The following is a 16094-nucleotide window of genomic DNA, read 5'->3' as shown; positions in this document are numbered from 1 at the left end:
CCTGCCTCTGCCTCCTGAGTGCTGGGATTAAAGGCATGCGCCACCACGCCCGGCTTTTTTTTTTTCTTNTTTTTTTTTTTTGCTGTGTGTGTGAGAAAATAAAACTGTAGTGTCAAAACCATGTAATATTTATCTAGCAAAAAATAAGCTATAAACTTTTAGCATTTTCTTCAAATTAGATAGATTGTAATAAATAGAACTCTTAGATGTGTTTATAGTCGCTAACTAGTTTTCCTCTTAAAAACTTCTGATAGCATTTGCCTATCTAACTCCAGCTCTTTAATTCATATAACCTGCAGGTGTGAATCAAACAGTCCACACATTCATCCAGTTGGCTGGTGTAAAGAACATAGAAGAACCCTGATTACTCCACCAGGTTTGGACTTCTCATTTCTCGAATGCTTCTCAGATACTCGAAGAGCTGACCATGGTTTTGTTTGGTTTTGTTTTGTTTCTTTAAGATACTTTAAATTTGGTGTGCCCTAGAGTCCCTGTCACAATTGCTCAGCTCAGTTGCAGTACAGAAGTGGCCATAGGGAGAAACTAAACACATAAATGTGATTGCTACCGTTACATTTTACAAAGCCCAGCAGTGGCTGCAGGTGCTAACTCCTGACCCTGATAGAGCTTCAACTGTAAGCATTAATATTGGCATCATTTGTATCATAACCGTAGATACCATGTTCTTAGACAAAGTGTGCAAAAAGAACTTTGTATTTTCAACTTGAGATTCATTTTGGGACTTAATTGTCTTAGCGCACAGTTGATAACTTGGGCAGGTAAGAAAAGTGGATGTGGTGTTGAAGGTGGGACATGGGCTGCCCTGCAACTACAACTACTTTTATTTTGTTTTGTTTTGTTTTTAAGTTATAACTTTATGTATGTTTGATTTTAAGTTCAAAGTGAAATAGAGACAGCCACAGTTTTCAATCTTTGTAGTTTAAAAGTTTATGAGCTTTTTCTGTATATAGTGTCTCTTTTTAGAACGTTCTGATAAGTTAAAATGTACAAGATAAGTTCATTAGGTGTGCTTTAAAATGTGTGTGTGTGTGTGTGTGTGTGTGTGTGTGTGTGTGTGTAAGTTTGCATATTTTGTTTTTATTTACTTGGAAACAAGCTCTAGTGTAGAGAAGTTCCAAGAGTATTTACAAATCAATATGTATTTCAACTGGATCCAAAGATTCATATTTGACAGCTGTCCCAAGGTGCCAATCATGCAAAAGATTCCTGCATGGCTACTCAGCTACAGATCCTCTAGTCCCCAGTTAGTCTCCTTGACAATCACAACCTTAGTATCTGTGAGACTTACAGACTAATTATTTTGTACGGAGTGATATTATTTGAGTATGATTGACATTTCCTAATGACTAGACCCAAATTGTATATTTTCTTTTTCTTTTTTTTTCTTTTTTCTTCGTTTTGTTTTTGAGACAGTCTTACCAGGTAGCCATGAATGCCTGGAACTTGTTATGTAGACCATGCTGGTCTCAAAGTCACAGAGATCCACCTGCCTCTGGTTCTTGAATTGCAAGACTAAATGAAATCAACCCCATGTCTGTCTCCAAGTTGAACCTTTTTTTCTGAGGACTGCCACAGTGTTTTTCTTGTAAACCTCTCAAGGGCGTGACATTTCAGTTTGTCTTTTTGCCATCAGTTTGTCAAGGACATATTTGCCAGTCTTCTCTACCAATACTTTTTTCTAGAAATATTTGAGATTTTGTAATTACCTCCTGTTTCATTTGTCTTTCAGTTATACCATCTGCTAATATTTCTATTTGGAACTGATTACTATTCTAAGTTGACAAATGTTAATGGCTAATGGTAATTTTCCTCATTCTATTTTTGTACGTTTAATTGATATTCTTTTGCAAAGATTAGCTTTTTCAATTCTCAGTTATTCATCTATTTAATTTATTTATATCTTTGTAGAACTGTAGATTACTAACTTTATTATTATTATTATTATTTTATGTATCTGAATACACTGTCAGTGCCTTCAGACACACCAAGAGAAGGCATTAGATCCCATTACAGATGGTTGTGAGCCACCATGTGGTTGTTAGGAATCGAACTCACGACCTCTTGAAAGCAGCCAGTGCTCCTAACCACTGAGCCCTCTCTCCAGCCTCTACTAATTTTGTCAGAGAGTTATTATTGACCTTTATTTGGTGTTTTAAAGTTGTACCAAGTAACAGCCCCTTTATAGTGGTTGTTCAACCTCCTTTTCCACGCTTGTCTTGGGATTTTAAATCTGCTCATGGAGCAGCTCCCAGTACAGAATATTCACTGATTATCACATAGCACTGTAGCCATTTTGCCAAGATTTTCTTAAAAGCGGTGAGCGCTATCTACTAATCACGGTCTGGTTGCTGTTTGCTTACTCCTAGCAGGGCGATGCACTATCAGGTAGAAGGGAATATGCATCTGTAAGCATATGCAGAATTTTTTATTCTTTTCAATTTCATTGCTAGTGTATGTTAAAATTTAAAAAACAACAACAACAACAACAAAAACAACCTTCCATTGGTACCACTGGCCCTGCTTCAAATCTCAAACTCTTGGCTTGGTTTTAGTTTTCTTCTGTCTGTGTCTATACCTGTTTCTCAGGTGGGTAGAAACCTGACTTCCATTACAGCTAATGGATTCACGGATTTTGTAACTCTCTTTCATGTGGCAAGTTTTGCACCCAGTAGGGCCACTATCATGGCTGCCTAAAGGATTCGGGAGAACAAAGGCAGCAGGTGGAGACTCAGGGGGTTACTTTTACACATTGTTTTCAGAATGACTTGAGCCTGTTTCTTTATTCGGCCTAACAAAAGAAGGAGTTATCTGTAATATTTCATCAATAATGCTTGTAAATCCTACTTATAGAATCACATCTAAACAGTGATAGAGTCAGAATAACTGATCAGAAAGGAACTGACTAATGATTACAAGCAGTGACTTTGGAGGAGCGAGCAGCTTCAAGTTTCTCTGTGGATCCGAGCGTCCTTTCCTATGCTAGCCTGTCGCTGTGTCACTTTTTTTTTTTTTTTTTTGTAGGACTATTTATTAGTTTGTTTTCATCACCCTGTCATAGCATCCATGTTTCCATGTTCTTTATTTCGTAGGCTATTCTCATGTGAAACACTTTTCCTGGGATAAATATTTAGAAGAAACCAATTCTTTACCTGCTCCTGCCAGAGCTTTCAAAGTGGTGAGAGAATTTGCTGTGCCCCGTTTGATTAACATGGATTCGTGACGACGCTGTTTACCTGTGAACGGTTAAGAAACTGGTCAGCTGACTTAGCCATGAGAAGAAAGCAAAGAGCGAAGGAAGATGCTTCCGAAGTCTTTCCATTCTGGGGACTAAAATTGTTACTGTGCTTATGTATGTGGTTTCAAGTGTGTCAGGGAGGAGGCAGGCTTAGGAACAGGCCACAGGAGAACTTTGACTGTTTTCCCTCAGATGCTATAACTTGCCAGTTAGGCTAGGGTGGCTGGTTGTGAGCCACAGGGATCTGCTTGCCTCCACAGCCCCAGCTGGGATTGCAAGGGTATGCATCGTGTTTACTTTATAACCTGCAAGCTGAGCACTTTACCAGTGGATCGATCGCCCCAGCCCCTCAAATATCTTGTTTTATACTTTATATTTTCTCATGAATTTAATGGGAAGGTAAATATATTAAATAACTTGGTGAGACTCAGGCATTAGATCCACGTTTGTATTCCTAGTGTTTGAGAGGTGATTGGGGAGCAGCACAATTCAAAGCCAGCTCAGGCTATGTCCAGATATTCTGTATCAAAAACAAAATAAGATTTTTTTTAAACATGGCTTTGTCTGCTGTAGACAGTCTTCTCCTTTAGATAATACTTTCATACAGAAATTATTAATTAATGATAGACTTAACCAGTAAGAACAGTTCACAATATAGGTAGAAGGAACATCATGGAATTTTTAAGAGGAAAAATCCTAATAATGGAGAGAAAGCTTGAGTAAGAGTTTCTATGATTCCACATGATGGACAGATGGCAAAGCTTTAAGCAAGGTAGGGCTGGCAGGCTGCGGTCTTTGCTGCCTGTTCTCTACCCTTCCAGTGTCTGGGCTTTTAACCGGATACATGGGCAGTCCACAGCCTGCGTGTCTGCTGTTACGGGAGAGGTAGGACGTAGATTTTTTCCAGATGGCTGGCAAGAATCGTAGCAGTGAGCGTTTTGTTCTTCACGTACTTTATATAACATACCAGTGCCGTGTGGAAAATTCGCCTTTTCTTCCTTGGCCTACGGCTTTCTCAGAAACTTAGTGGTTTCCTCTGAGTAGTGTTAATCCCATCATGTTCAGATGGATTGCCAACTTGTCTTAAATGATCTTTTTCCCTTCCCCTATTACCACTTCTAAATGCTTCGTATCAGTCACTTTGTTTTTCCATCTTTTCTAAAAATAAATTTTATGCCTATTGCTTTTACCACGGCACCTTGACCAGTAAGGAAAATGTCTGGTCTCTTTTTGTGGTTGATCACATGGCTCCAGTATCTCTGCCTCTCTCTTTCTGTCTGCTCTTCAGCTAGGCAGAAGGCTGTCCTTCTGCACGTGTGTTTTGACTGGAAAGTGTCTCTGCTGGTCTGAGAATGGTTAACCTAAACGGTTAACTGTTGTTATCAACCTCCTCCTCCTCACTGTAGCATCTTTCTCGTATGGCAGAAACCCCCACATGGATTCCAGAAGAAAATGAAGCTTGAAGCTGTGGACAAGAGAAACCCACTGTTCATCAGAGTAGCCACTGTAGCCGACACGGATGATCACCGGATAAAAGTAAGCCTGGGCTGGTCTGCATTGCTTGCCTTTGTTAAGCCACACCTTAACTGGAAACTTTCCTAGACAGTGAACTCAATCACAACTAAATTAGTGAAACCAAAGGGATATGCAAAGTGACTCTGCTTCTTTGTGGGTTTGCATCCATCCAAGTTTTTCCTATAATTGCCCCCAAGATATTTTCTTTTGAACTATGAAGGTAGTTTAATATTTTAAACTTGTACTGGAGAAAGTAGATACAACATATTAGGGTAACATTCTCTTTAAGAAGGAAAAGAAGCCAGGTGGTGATGACGGCACACACCTTTAATCCCAGCATTTAGAAGGCAGAGGCAGGTGGATCTCTGTGAGTTCTAGGGCAACCAGGGCTACTGGAGAAAGCCTGTCCTAATAGTACGCTTTTTAAGAGACTAAGAATTTTTGTTGACTCAATTAGTCAGAGTTTACAAAGTATAAGTAAAGATAAATAGCTTTATAAATAAAATCAGGTTTTTACTAGAATTGGATTAATTCAGTTACTTCTCCTAAGTTAAGTCAGTGTCTAAAAGATTTGGCTGGTCCCACCCACAGGTAATATGTTGGTATGTTGTTCTGATGCAACTCCCAAAGGCCTCATAGGTTTCTTGCTTTGTCAATTATTTCTCTCCCTGGCCATAACAGTGCCCATCCTACGTTCTTGCTAGGATCAGTTGACTTCTCTGTTAGGAATAATAATAATGTCTCTGTGAACAACAGTCATTATCAGCACTTGACAATTTATGAAGTTCTTGTTCATGCTGCTGGCCATTGGCAGTCGTTGGGGTGGGCCATGTCATCTCATCAGGTGATGACATACTGATGAGACCGAGACTCAGGCAGATTCGATGAAGCACTTTAGTCGTTACTAGCAAGGAGAGAACTCAGTTCCACACTTCAGGAATCGTGATTGGTTGCTCATTTTTCAAAGCAGTAGTAAATCAAATCATTCACTATATCTTTTCAAATATATAATTTATTTTATATACATTGGTATCTTGCCTGCAAATATGTCTGTGTGAGGGTCTTAGATTCTGGAAATGAAGTTACAGACAGTTGGGAGCTACCATGTGGGTTCTGGGAATTGAACCCCAGGTCCACTGGAAGAGCAGCCAGTGCTCTTAACCGCTGAGCCATCTCTCCAATCCTCATTATTTCTAATGATAATTTATAAGGTAATAAAACATAAAAATTATATATACTACAGTTTTATAAACTGTTATTGATATAAAATAAACCTTTATGTTTCTCACTCAATATGTCTAAGATCTAGTCAATAATAAATTTTGCAAACTCCTATGAAAACTGTGAAGTATCTGTTTAACCATTTTCTAGTACACTTTTTTGATTTTCTTTGATTTTTTTGATTTTCTAGTACACTTTTTTGATTTTCTTTGATTTTTTTGATTTTCTAGTACACTNCACTTTTTTGATTTTCTTTGATTTTTTTGATTTTCTAGTACACTTTTTTGATTTTCTTTGATTTTTTTGATTTTCTAGTACACTTTTTTGATTTTGTTGGTTTTTGTTTTTTTGAGACAGGGTTTTTCTGTGTGGCTCCAGCTGTCCTGGACTAGGCTGGCCTTAAACTGTGATTCACCTGACTCTGCCTCCCAAATGCTGGGACTATAGGTGTGCACCCTAGCTGCCCAGCATTCTAGCACATCTTCTTATTCATTATAGTTGGTTGTGATGTGGAAATCATAAAGGAATCAGAGCTTTAGAGCTAGAGTTTGAATAAACATCTAATAGTAAACAAGTTTCAATAAACCAGCAGATGAATCTGTCACGTATACTATGATTTTCACACCAGCCTCTTCAGTGTGTATGATGACAGCTTTTTAGTTTGAGAAATGAACTTAGCATCCTATAATGGTGGATAGGAAGATGAAGCACCCAAGTTCTTCCAAAGGTCACTTTGGCATCAAAATGTTAGAGTGTTGTTTATCCTTCTGAGTGTTAGTCCTGGTAGCTTAGCGAAGCAACCAGAAGGGATATGCAAAGATAGAAGAAGCTCCGGCAAAGGAAAGCACAGCCGTGCTGGCTGTGACATTAGACAGAGAGCAACCTCGCTAGTCCCTCGGAAAATTGATTACTGTGTCTACATTACATTAAGGGAGAATATTTCAATAGGGTACACAGCATTGGGAAGCAAACTATTCAGGTTGAAATTAGTATGTAAAATATTTGTTTGGTTTTTTTCCAAAAGTACAAATCCATTATGGATTCTGTAAAGAGGTATACTAAAAATAATGACAGTCCTGAGACTGTGAAGTGTTAGGCTTTGTATTAATTTGAAATAATATCTTGTGTGTGTGTGTGTGTGTGTGAGAGAGAGAGAGAGAGAGAGAGAGAGAGAGAGAGAGAGAGAGAGAGAGAGAGAGAGAGAGAGAGAGAGAAAACTTTGATCCAGAGGAATGAAATACTGTGAGATGCAGATTCACTAATTAGTGGGGAATTAACTAGTAGCCTCAGACTGTCCCCCCCATCCCTTAACTAGTAGCTGAGTCCCGAGGCTGAGGAAACACCTTGCTGACTCCTTCGTATCCGAAGAGGAGCTGGCTGTAGCCATGCGGACGATGATCATCTTTGCCTAGTTTTTAGAGTGAGAGTCAGAAGCTGAACTTGAACCACGGTACCGACACCCGGTTCCTAAACACCTTAAAGGGCTGGCTGACGGATAGGGACTCAGTTTCAGATTTAGCAGAGGCATTTGGGGGGGGGGGAGGGGAATGGATCCAGCGCCAGGAGGAGTTTTCCTTCTACCTCGTGAGATAATATAGCAAACAGGATTGTTTCTCTTCTGCAGAAAAGGAAGAGGAGCGCACGGTTCCTTGTGTAGTTTTCTTTTTTTCTTTGTTGTTGTTTTGTTTTTTAAGAGACAGGGTTTCTCTGGGTAGCCCTGGCTGTCCTGGAACTCACTCTGTAGACCAGGCTGACCTCAAACTCAGAAATCCGCCTGCCTCTGCCTCCCGAGTGCTGGGATTAAAGGCGTGAGCCACCACGGCCCAGCGTAGTTTTCTATTTTAAATCAACTCTGTTAAACGAGATCAGCTCTTCAAGTTTTATGATATGTATCACTTCCACCTTGAGGCTCTCTGGTCATGGTGAGTCATTTTGGCGGGGTGCTGTTGAAGTCAGTGAGCAGAATGAGGACCTGCTCTAACCTGCTTTGGGCACAGGGCATGAAGTAGTTAGTGCCACATCCCTCTTAGGTCACGCCCGTTGGCTTCAGTTGTGCATGATAGTTGGTCTCCAGTTTTTAAAATCATTTCTATGCACTGGTATTTCTCAGTTCAATCTTCATTCCCTTTGAGGGAATGAAGGGTCACTATATAGACCAGGCTGGCCTCAAACTCGCAGAGATTCTCTTGCCTCTGCCTCCCTAGTGCTGGGACTAACGACGTGCGCTACCACCATGTGAATTGTCAGTTCCATTTGAAGTCTGCTTTAACTTCTCTCTGTTACGGAACTCGGGACCTAGATCTGCCCATGTTTTATTTTGGTTTTGGTATTTTACCTGTCCCTGTTACTAGTATGAATACCCTACTCTTGTTCATTTCTAAAAGTCAGGTCTTCTGAAATTACCTTTTGGTTTTCCTGTTGTAAATGACCTCTTTGTGGGTTTGTTTTTTTCTCTTTAATTTCTATCTTATTTGATTTTTTTGCAAATGCTCCAGTAGTTTTGATGTTTTCGGAGTCAAAAGTGCTAGTATGTTTTTCAGCGATGGATCTCTTTCTCTATAACTGTTTTCCCCACAACTCTGCAGTCACCTGCTGCAGCCGCGTGAGTTCATACTTCTCAGCCTGCCTGGTCCACAGTCTGCATCCTGAGGTCCTTTTTTTTCTGAAACACTAGATTGCATTTCATTTTCCTGAAAATTGCTAAGTATGACAACATGCCTTCTTTTGCATGGTATGCTTTGGTCCCTCTGAAACACGTCCCTTCCTAAGGAGACATGTGTCTCCCTAAGAAAGGGCGTTTAAGGCCATAAGGGAAAATGTCCACCTACTGGATTTGCCTTTGACGGTTAGTGTGACTGGGTGAGGTGTGTAAGAGGGGATATTTACCTGTACCATTGCTCTGCCGCGTCTCCTGAAGCTTTTGGACATCAAGGACTCTGATTGCATCTCTTTGGGCCATGGGCGTGTTTCTGGAGCACTGGAGGGATGTCTGTCTCTGGTGGACTCATGCTTTGTGATGCTGTCTTTGTCAGAGTGCGTCCTCATGCCTTCCCACCATGGCGCTTTGTGTCTCACCGTCTCAGACATATTCCACTTCTGCTTTGATGGCTTCCTTATCTCTGTTCTCTTTTTGGAAGTCGCTGCTCTGATATCGACTGGCAGGTTGACACTCTTGTTTTAAAATTCTCTTTGCTTAGAAATACCTCCATCTATTGTTTTCAAACTTTCTGTTGCATTTTTAATTGCATCTGTGATTTTTTTCAAGAAATTAAAAAAAACGAAAACAAAACCCAACACTATTTAGTCCCTGCTTCTTTTAAAAAGCATCTACAAGCTGGGCAGGGATGGTACACACCTTTATCCATAGCACCTGCTCTACACAGTGAATTTAAGGACAGCCAGTTTCAGATAAACCTCATCCAGAAAAAAAAAGAAAGAAAGAAAACAAAAACAACAAAGTGATTGGATACATACATATATACATACATACATATATACTACTACTGATAGATTTTTTTTCATTTTCTTTGATTATTTTCTCATTCTTTTTATGCTATTACTTGGTTTTTTGTTTGCTTATGTACTTATTTACTGTGTATGTCTGAGTATATCTGTGTGCATGTGTCTTTGGAGGCCAGAGAGGCCACTGGGCCCATGGAGCTAGAGCTGCTGGTTGATCAGGAGCCACCTGACGTGTAAACTCAGAAGGACCCAGACTGAGGTCCTCTGCAGGAGCCGCAGATACTCTTAGTGCTTTTGAGCCATTGCTCCAGCTCTCAAATATCTCTTAGTTAGCATGGCCTGCTTTTATACTGGTTCTTGCTTGTCAGGTGATCTTTGGTGCCTGTTCACATTAAGAAAAAGGTACCATACATGAGATGTTTTTGTGAATGGGCTTATAGTCATATTCTCTTGTCTACTAGGGATATCTTCCAAGATCCCTAGTGGATGCCTGCAACCATGCATAAAGTCCCATATACACTGTATACATATATACATACTGTAATAACGTACAATTTATGTACTAGATATAGGGAATAACAACAATAATTGCTATTGCACAACTATAGCTATATATAATAAAATGTTGTATGAAACTGGTCTCTTTATCACAATATGGAATTTTCTATTGACATTTTATACTATAGTTGACCTCAGGCAAACTGACAAGTATAGAGCAGTGTTTCTCAACCTGTGGGTTACATATCAGCTAACCTGCATATTAGATATTTACATTACCATTCATAACAATACTAGCATTACAGTTATGAAGTAGCAATGAAAGAATTGTATGGTTGGTGTCGCCACCGCCTGAGGAACTGTATTAAAGGGTCTCGGCGTTAGGAAGGACGGAAGCACTGCTCCAGAAGGTGAGATCTTGGGGAAGGAGAGAGAACTGCGACTGGTAGGTCTTACCGTAGCATTTGCAATCAAGATATCAGCTCTCTTAGTCTAGGTTTCATTGCTGTGAACAGACCCCATGACTATAGCAACTCTAATAAAGGAAAACATTTAATTGGTGCTGGCTTACAGTTTCAGAGGTTTAGTCCATTGTTATCATGGTGGGAAGTATGGTGGCTCAAAAGAGCTGAGAGTTCTATATCCAGATCATCAGGCAGCAAGAAGATTAAATGGCACTAGGCCTGCCTTGAGCTTCCGAAACCTCAAAGCCCGCCCCTACAGAAACATATTTCCTCCATCAAGGCCACACCTCCTAACGGTGCCACTCCCTATGGCCAAGCATTCAACCATATGGATCTGTGGGGGCCATTTCTCTTCAAACCACACCAGCCTTCCCAGCAGGGGAAACCTTCTTTGTCAGCATCATCGAAACAGAACCTAGGATGTCATACCTAGAGTTCAGAATGGTTCTCTGTTTTCTGGAAGGAGAATTCTCCTCTGAAGGAACTAAAAAGGGCCTCGCCCTGGTGTGTGTGGAAGGGTCAATCCTCCTTGCATCCTGACTTCCTTGGGGAAGAAGGGAGCCTTCTCACCCCCTTAAGCTTCCAGGCTGTATCCACCTTCTGGTCTTGACACATGTTTCAACCACTCACTTACTTTTTCTCCTGTTTCTGTCCTCCAAGTACAGGACTCATCTCCTTTATAATAAAAAGATAGGAGAAGTAAATGTGTGTGTGTGTGTGTGTGTGTGTGTGTGTGTGTGTGTGTGTGTGTGTGTATAATATAAAATGTATTTTTCTGTGTTGCTTTTCAGATTCACAGAAAGTCCACCCAAATATTCTCTTTCCAAGAAATAATATATTTCATAAAAGTATTAACTGTTTTAATCTTAAAATTATCAGTAACATATGGAGTATTTTTTTAATAGACTTCAGATTATGCTACTAGGTGAAAGGTGTGTATCCATTTCCCTTAGCTGTAGTTTTAAGTAGCAAAATTGTTCTGTACTTTGATCCATAATAGTGCCTATTTTCTTTAGAAATTTGTTTTTTTAAAAAAAACCACAAACAAACAGCATTATTACTAACTTGTTCTTAATGTAGTGCTTTAATCATTTTCCTATTGCTGTGGAGAGACACTGTGACCAAGGTAACTTATGAAAGGAAACACTTGGTTATGGTTATAGTTTCAGAGAGTTAGATCATGACTACCATAGAAGGGGAAGCATGGCTACAGGCAGGCATGTTTCCAGAGCAGTAGCTGAGACTTTATATCTTACCCTTAAGTTGGAAGCACAGGGACAGAGACAGGGCCTGCGGTAGGCTTTTAAAACCTCAAAGTTCATCCCCAGTAACACATCTTCTCCAACAAGGCCACCTCTCCTAATTCCTCCCCAAACAGTTTGACACACTAGAGAGGGACCAAGCATTCAAATAAATGAACCTGTAGAGGCCATTCTCATTTGAGCCACCACATGTATAACTAGATCCATCGTGGGGTGGCATCATGTATAGTCTCATATTTCTCTTTTGTTATATAAATTTTCTATGCTATGTATTTACCTTATTATTCCTTTTTAGAATTTAGGGGTTTTTGTCCTCAACAGTCTCATTCATGTAGATAATTGATTCTGTCATTTTAACCCCGCTTCCTCCCAAGCAGTCCTCCTTCTGCTCCATGTCCTGCGGCACGGTGTCAGTAGATCTTCAGGTAGCGGCAGGGGCTCCTGAGTCCTTACCCTTCCATGATAAATAATGTTGGGTGCAGTCTTACTAGTTTTTCATTGCTACAGTGAGTTCATGAGTCCAATGTACATCTTATATAGAAGACATCTCCTCACTCTCCAGCTTTTCTACTCTTCCTATCCCATATTCATTAACGTTCCCTTACCTTGGGCTGGGTTATAGGAAGGGCCTATTTATGGCCCACTACTTGACAGTCCTGTCTTCTCAGCATCTTAGCCAGCTGTGCATCTCTATATTAGCTGCTACCTAGCACAATAAACAGCAGCTTTTCTGATGAAGACTGGGAACAGTGCTAACCTATTGCCTTAAACGTGAGTATTTAGATTGTGCACGAGTATCTAAAAGCAATTTGACCATATGTTCATCTAGCAAAATGGTCATAATGGATGCCCTCTCCTGGGGCTTACCAGCTCTTGATCACATTTACAGTAGTAGGCATGAATTCCCTCCTGGGGATCAAGCCTTGAATCCAAGAAGAAGAAAGTAGTTGGTTTCCCCCATGATATTCATGCTACTACTTCAACGATGGGATGAGCTTAGGCACTCATACCCTTCCTCTTCTCGTCCGTGTTCACGGGTAATTATGGTGTTCCTCAAGTAGGAAGAGCCATTTACCCTGTGACGGGAACACTTCAGAGAGACACATGAGTCTTTTGTGGTTATGTGCAGTAGAGGAAACGTGAGTGATATGAATATAGAGTCTAGTGTAGACAAAGAAGCCTGGGGAGCAGTAACACCACAACATCAAAGCTTTGTGAAGTAAGACAAAATTACCCTACTTCCAACTTAGCTGGGCACCAGACGGCTTTAAAGAAATTTAACATATAAATTATCGTTACTCACTTTATAGTTTTATATATGTATAGTTATAACTGATATAATAAGTTTCTATTTTCAGCAAATGATGACTATCATCTTTAATGTTATTTTGGTAGGGAAGGAAGGAAGCTTTGAGAGCTAAGTAGCCTTAAATGATGCTTCATATTCTTTGTATGTGAATAATAAATGACTTTATTTCTGATTCTTGGCCTGGTGCCTTCTATCTGCTTATTAGGTAGGCAGTGTATCTCTGCGAGCCCTGTCCCTCTCTTTAGTGTGGTATCCGTGATTTCTCCCAGGAGAGGTATTCTTCAGGACTTTAATTCTAGGAAAACTGATTTGTAAGATGGAGAAGCTGCATTATTTTGAACCCACGTGCACAAGTCTGTATTTTTAATAACTGCATACTACTTTCCTTGTAAAAGACAAGTTGCTAAAATGATAAGTCAAAGACAATGTATTCTGAATGCTGGTTGCATTTGGCAAGTGGCTCTTCCAGACATTATGGTCATTGTCGATAGTCTGTGTGAATTCCCTTTAAGCTTCTCCTTCAAGCATTAGGGCTCAAAAAAAAAAAAAAAAGGTTGTTTTGGGCAGGCTGATGATGTACTTTTCATTTGTAAGTTTTCCATTGCAAATAAATCAGTCCTCTCTTCATAGACTTACCAGCTCTCTGTGTTTATATTCTCAATGACCAGCCATTACATGCCTTTGCTGTCTTTCTGATGCAGTTCTCACCCCTTCTGGATAGATTGGGCTTAGTAAGAAAGAAAGGGCTTTGTCATTTGCATAGTGAGTGTATTTTGGATGTCTTTCATCTTGTTTATAAACCGATTCATGCTCTGAAGCCTTACATTTTTATGTAATTAAGTTGATCAATGTTGTCTTTTATGGGCTTAGTTTGGTCTCTTGCCATGATTATACCGTGTTTACTCAGGCATTCTTCTATAATATTTATTGTCTTGTAAAGATTCAAAGATTCATACACTTCAGAAGAGTCAAATTAACAAACAATCTAAAAGTAAGATATATAAAGCACTTCAGTATAATGTTTTATTGCAAAAAGTAATATATTACATATATTATAATATGAATATATGTGATATATAACTGTTTAAAGTATATATATGTATATGTGTATATACATATATATGTGTGTATATATAGTGGTATATATATAAAGATAGGTAGCTGATAACTAGTAATGTTCACTAAAAGACCACTTCCCCTTACCTTGTTGACCCGTAACAATATCAACTGTGACCACTTTATAATGTATCTTAAGAGATACTATGGTTATGTATAAAAAAAATTGTTTTGGAGGTCAGTGTTTAAGAGCATTAGATCTTCAGAGAAGACACATGTTAATCCCCAACCCTCATCCAGAGACTCACAACCATCTGTAACCACAGTTTACAGATTTAATGCCCTCTTCTGGATTCTGCAGACACTAGTAGACATGCATGTGGTGCATAGACATATATGCAGGCAGAACACTCATATGCATAAAATAAAAATATGTAAAGTATAAAACATGAAAGACTAATTTTAATGGTATGGTTCAGGGATGTGTTCCTAGCAAGGCAGTGTACTTTAAAAAAAAAAATCTTACTTTATGTGTACCTCAAAGGTCTTTCTTTCTGCTCTGCCCATCTTCCCTTCTCCCCACTCCCTGTTATGCAAATCACCTCAGCAGTGTCTGTGAGTGACTCATTGGCTCTTTGAAGATGTTGCATACAGCTCCTCTTTTCCATCTGCTGACAGTATGTAAGGGCATGTACAATAAACCTGGAGAGCTGTTGATGCGTCTTTAAGAAGACAGTCACTTGTGTTTAGATAATTTGTTGATAGTTTCAAAAGTATCTGTTATGTCAGGTTGCGAGTGAAGTATTTTAAATAACTGAAGTGACCTATTAGACATTAAATATACTGTTTAAATCAGAAGGATGGAAGGCTTTGTGCAGTGGGTTGATGTTTTTACAGGAGAAATATTCTTGGGACTCTGTGTTCTTTTTTCTGTTGCCCAGGTTCACTTTGATGGCTGGAGCAGTTGCTATGACTACTGGATTGATGCAGACTCTCCAGATATTCACCCCGTGGGCTGGTGTTCCAAGACCGGGCACCCTCTTCAGGCTCCGCTAAGTAAGATGCACTAAAATTACCCTGATCAATGTTTTCATTTCTTGAATAATGTGCTTTATTTTGGTCCCCTCTATCTCTACTTCTTTCTGTTTTTTTCTGATTTCTCCTCATTTAATTGCCACCAGCAAGCACATACACATCCATGCACACAATTATAAAAGAAAAAAAAATCTATATTGCCTAAAGAAGTATGTTTCAAGCTTTATGTGCAAGTAAACATAGCCTTTTGAAATTAGTACGTATTTCCAGAGGATAATTTATCAGACGATTAAAATTTGATAGAGTTGTGGATTGAAATGTTGGGGCCTCATCTGGGAAGGTATTCACCTGCACATGTGGATGAGGCTGCGGATGGTCTGAAGTGCAGAAGAGCTGCAGAGGTTTGTAATGGTTCTGTGCATTCCGGCCCAGGGCACTTAGCTGGCTCAGGCAGTTCCAACAGGATGCTTGCATTTCTTATTCGACAGTCTAGCGTTTGACGCTTGCATATTGAATATTCTTGTGCAATTTGTTATTTGATAACAGTTCTTTCAAATGTTTCTATCAATTCAGATGTAAATACCTCTTGTCTGACACCTTAAAAAGAGATTATTACCATTTTAGTATGAAAGAAAACTAGCCTTTGTGACAAAGTGAACCATGGGGAAATCTTATAACAGTGATGTCTAAAGCATTTTAATTTTTTACAAGAACTACTTGTTTTTCTATGGTATACATTGTTTCAGAAATGACATTTTGTTTTGTTTTCTTGTTTTATTTTTTCCTCTACCCTGTTCTCATCCTACACATTTAAATCTTTAGCTTTCTGCTTAACTTGGTCATACTTTTCTTTTTCAACTTCTATTTTTATCACGTTTGTTACAGGCCCTGCAGAATTAATGGAACCATCAGAGACTGGGGGATGTCCAACTCTAGGCTGCAGAGGGGTTGGTCATTTTAAAAAATCGAGATACCTGGGCACTCAGAGGTATGTGCTTGCTGTGGAGACCGATGCA

General features: G+C 39.4%; 1 protein-coding gene across 5 annotated transcripts in view; it reads left to right on the top strand.

The window, feature by feature from the left end:
- Positions 1–16094, top strand: part of L3mbtl3 (L3MBTL histone methyl-lysine binding protein 3) — a 102455-nt gene that overhangs the window by 58843 nt on the left and 27518 nt on the right. For all 5 annotated transcript variants that reach the window (XM_021221353.2, XM_029533048.1, XM_021221351.2 and 2 more), the window contains 5 exons: positions 300–376; positions 3111–3196; positions 4682–4792; positions 14985–15099; positions 15964–16066. In XM_021221353.2, the coding sequence (XP_021077012.1) occupies positions 300–376; positions 3111–3196; positions 4682–4792; positions 14985–15099; positions 15964–16066 (492 nt within the window). The remainder of the gene's footprint in view (positions 1–299; positions 377–3110; positions 3197–4681; positions 4793–14984; positions 15100–15963; positions 16067–16094) is intronic.

The sequence above is a fragment of the Mus pahari genome, chromosome 21, assembly GCF_900095145.1.
Source record: "Mus pahari chromosome 21, PAHARI_EIJ_v1.1, whole genome shotgun sequence".
Lineage (NCBI taxonomy): Eukaryota > Metazoa > Chordata > Mammalia > Rodentia > Muridae > Mus > Mus pahari.
This window is presented reverse-complemented; position numbering and strand designations above follow the sequence as displayed.